The following is a 1,983-nucleotide window of genomic DNA, read 5'->3' on the forward strand; positions in this document are numbered from 1 at the left end:
TTTTAGTAAGGGTCTACAGGGTTTACAGGGTCTCGCTGTGTAGATCGGACTCATAGTGTTCCGCCTGTGTTCAGCCTCCCAAGTGCTGGGATTACAGGTGCGCTACCACACACAGTCTAAATTGCTGTCTCAGCGTGCCCCCCTCCCCCCGTTGGGGACAGCAGAGCAGGCCAGGGATCAAACCTCTGACCCCTGCATCTGCCTAAGCAGGTGCTTTAATATGCTGAGCTATTTGGCCAGCCCTTGCTGGGTTTATCTTTTAAAAACAAAAAGTGGTAGATTTTATGTTTTAACTATCATTTACCTTTTTCTCATTTTAGAAATAATATCCCACCTCCCTAAACTGGTTAAAAGTGGCATGGAAGATTCATTTGGTGAGTATCATTTCATTTTTCTTGTAAAGCTTATTTGTGCTTTATTCTTTTAACTCCATTAAAGCTTTGAGAGTACATAAATTCTTTTCATGTTCAGTATGTTGCTGTATAGAAGGGTGACCCTGAAATATTTTGCTTTCATGAACCATTTATATTCAGTCTGTTAGGTTTTTTGCATGGCAGAGAAACAGAAGTAAAAGAAAGGGAAAAAGCCTTTATTGCCATTGAGGAGGACAGGGAGAAGATCTGAAGGAGATGGGCGATCCTCTGAGCTGAGACAGGAAGGCTAAGATTTTATGGACTTTGGTTAGCGGCACAGTGTGGAGCAGGTTCAGTGACACATGAGGAGCTGAATGGGGGCTCCCTTGTGTGCATGGGAAAGATATCGAGAACAGGGGTGGGGAAGGAAGTGGTAATTGGGAAGGTAATCTGTTGTTTTTATGGTTCAGCCATGTTGTATCAGGACAGTTTGCATTCGGGTTGGAACCTATCACAAATATAACTGAGGGTCAGAGGGGCACTAAGCTTTTGTTTGTATGACTTTGTTTTTTAAATTTTATTTATTTGTGTGTGTGTGTGTGTGTGTGGCCAGCTTAGCCCACCAGGGGGCGGGGCTGGCTGGCATGTGGTGCTGGGGGATTGAACCGCGGTCCCTGTGTTTTGCCAAGCTTGTTCCAAGTAGGTGCTTTAGACCACTGAGCCATCTCACCAGCCCCTAAAATAACATTTTAAATTAAGGATAACTCCTAAAATAAAAGAATTGAGCAAGAAGAATGGCTTTTTTTTTTTTTTTTTTTTTTGGTGGAATTGGGGATTGAACTCAAGTCCTCGCACTTGCCAGGCAAGCGCTTATTCTACTGAGCTATCTCCCCAGCCCCAAGAATGGCATTATTTTGTATTTTTGTAAATCACTAATGTCTGGTTTAACTGAAGACAACTATATTGGTATATCTGCTTCTACATTCAATTTGTATGCTATGATAGGCTCTGTACAGATGGGAAGTAATGAGAGTGAAAAGTCAAATAACATCATAGTATTATTACAAAAATTGTTCTAATCTTGTAGAACTCCAGAAAGGATAGAGATCTGAGTGGGACAGTTTGACCACTGCTCTAAAATGTTAGTCAACCCAATAAAACCAAGAATCATTTGGCAAGTAAAATAAAATTTTAAAGTTTTCTTTTTCTTTCTGTTTTTTGTGGAACCATGGATTGAACTCGGGCCCTTGTGCTTGCCAGGCAAGCACTTATTCTACTGAGCTATCTGCCGGCCCTCTTAAAGTTTCTATATTGATCCTTTAAGTTATATGAACTTCTTTTTTCTAGAGTTTTACTTGCAGCTCAGGCTGTCCTTGAACTCACTTTGTAGCCCAGGCTGGTTTCAAACTTGAAATGGTCATCTTGCCTCAGCCTCGTGAATGTTGGGATTACAGGCATGCACCACCACACACCAGCCATATACTTCTTTTTGCGTGGAAATTTAATTCTACTACTTAAGAATTAAGAAACCAATATCTTAACCATCCAGTAGAAAAGTATGAAGACAAAATATAGGAAGTAAAGCCATGATGTTATGTTGAGCTGTGGGGAACTCAGGTCAATAATTTCT

General features: G+C 40.9%; 1 protein-coding gene across 3 annotated transcripts in view; it reads left to right on the forward strand.

The window, feature by feature from the left end:
* Phactr4 (phosphatase and actin regulator 4) overlaps positions 1-1,983 on the forward strand; it is a 103,114-nt gene that overhangs the window by 27,710 nt on the left and 73,421 nt on the right. For 2 of the 3 annotated variants that reach the window (XM_023703005.1, XM_023703006.1), the window contains exon 2: positions 321-374. In XM_023703005.1, coding sequence (XP_023558773.1) covers positions 359-374 — 16 coding nt within the window. In that variant the 5' untranslated portion in view covers positions 321-358. Of the gene's footprint in view, positions 1-320; positions 375-1,983 lie in introns of those variants that run through there. The other variant, XM_023703007.1, reaches the window with a different exon arrangement.

The sequence above is a fragment of the Octodon degus genome, unplaced genomic scaffold (assembly GCF_000260255.1).
Source record: "Octodon degus isolate 3935 unplaced genomic scaffold, OctDeg1.0 scaffold00163, whole genome shotgun sequence".
In the NCBI taxonomy this organism is placed as follows: Eukaryota; Metazoa; Chordata; class Mammalia; order Rodentia; family Octodontidae; genus Octodon; species Octodon degus.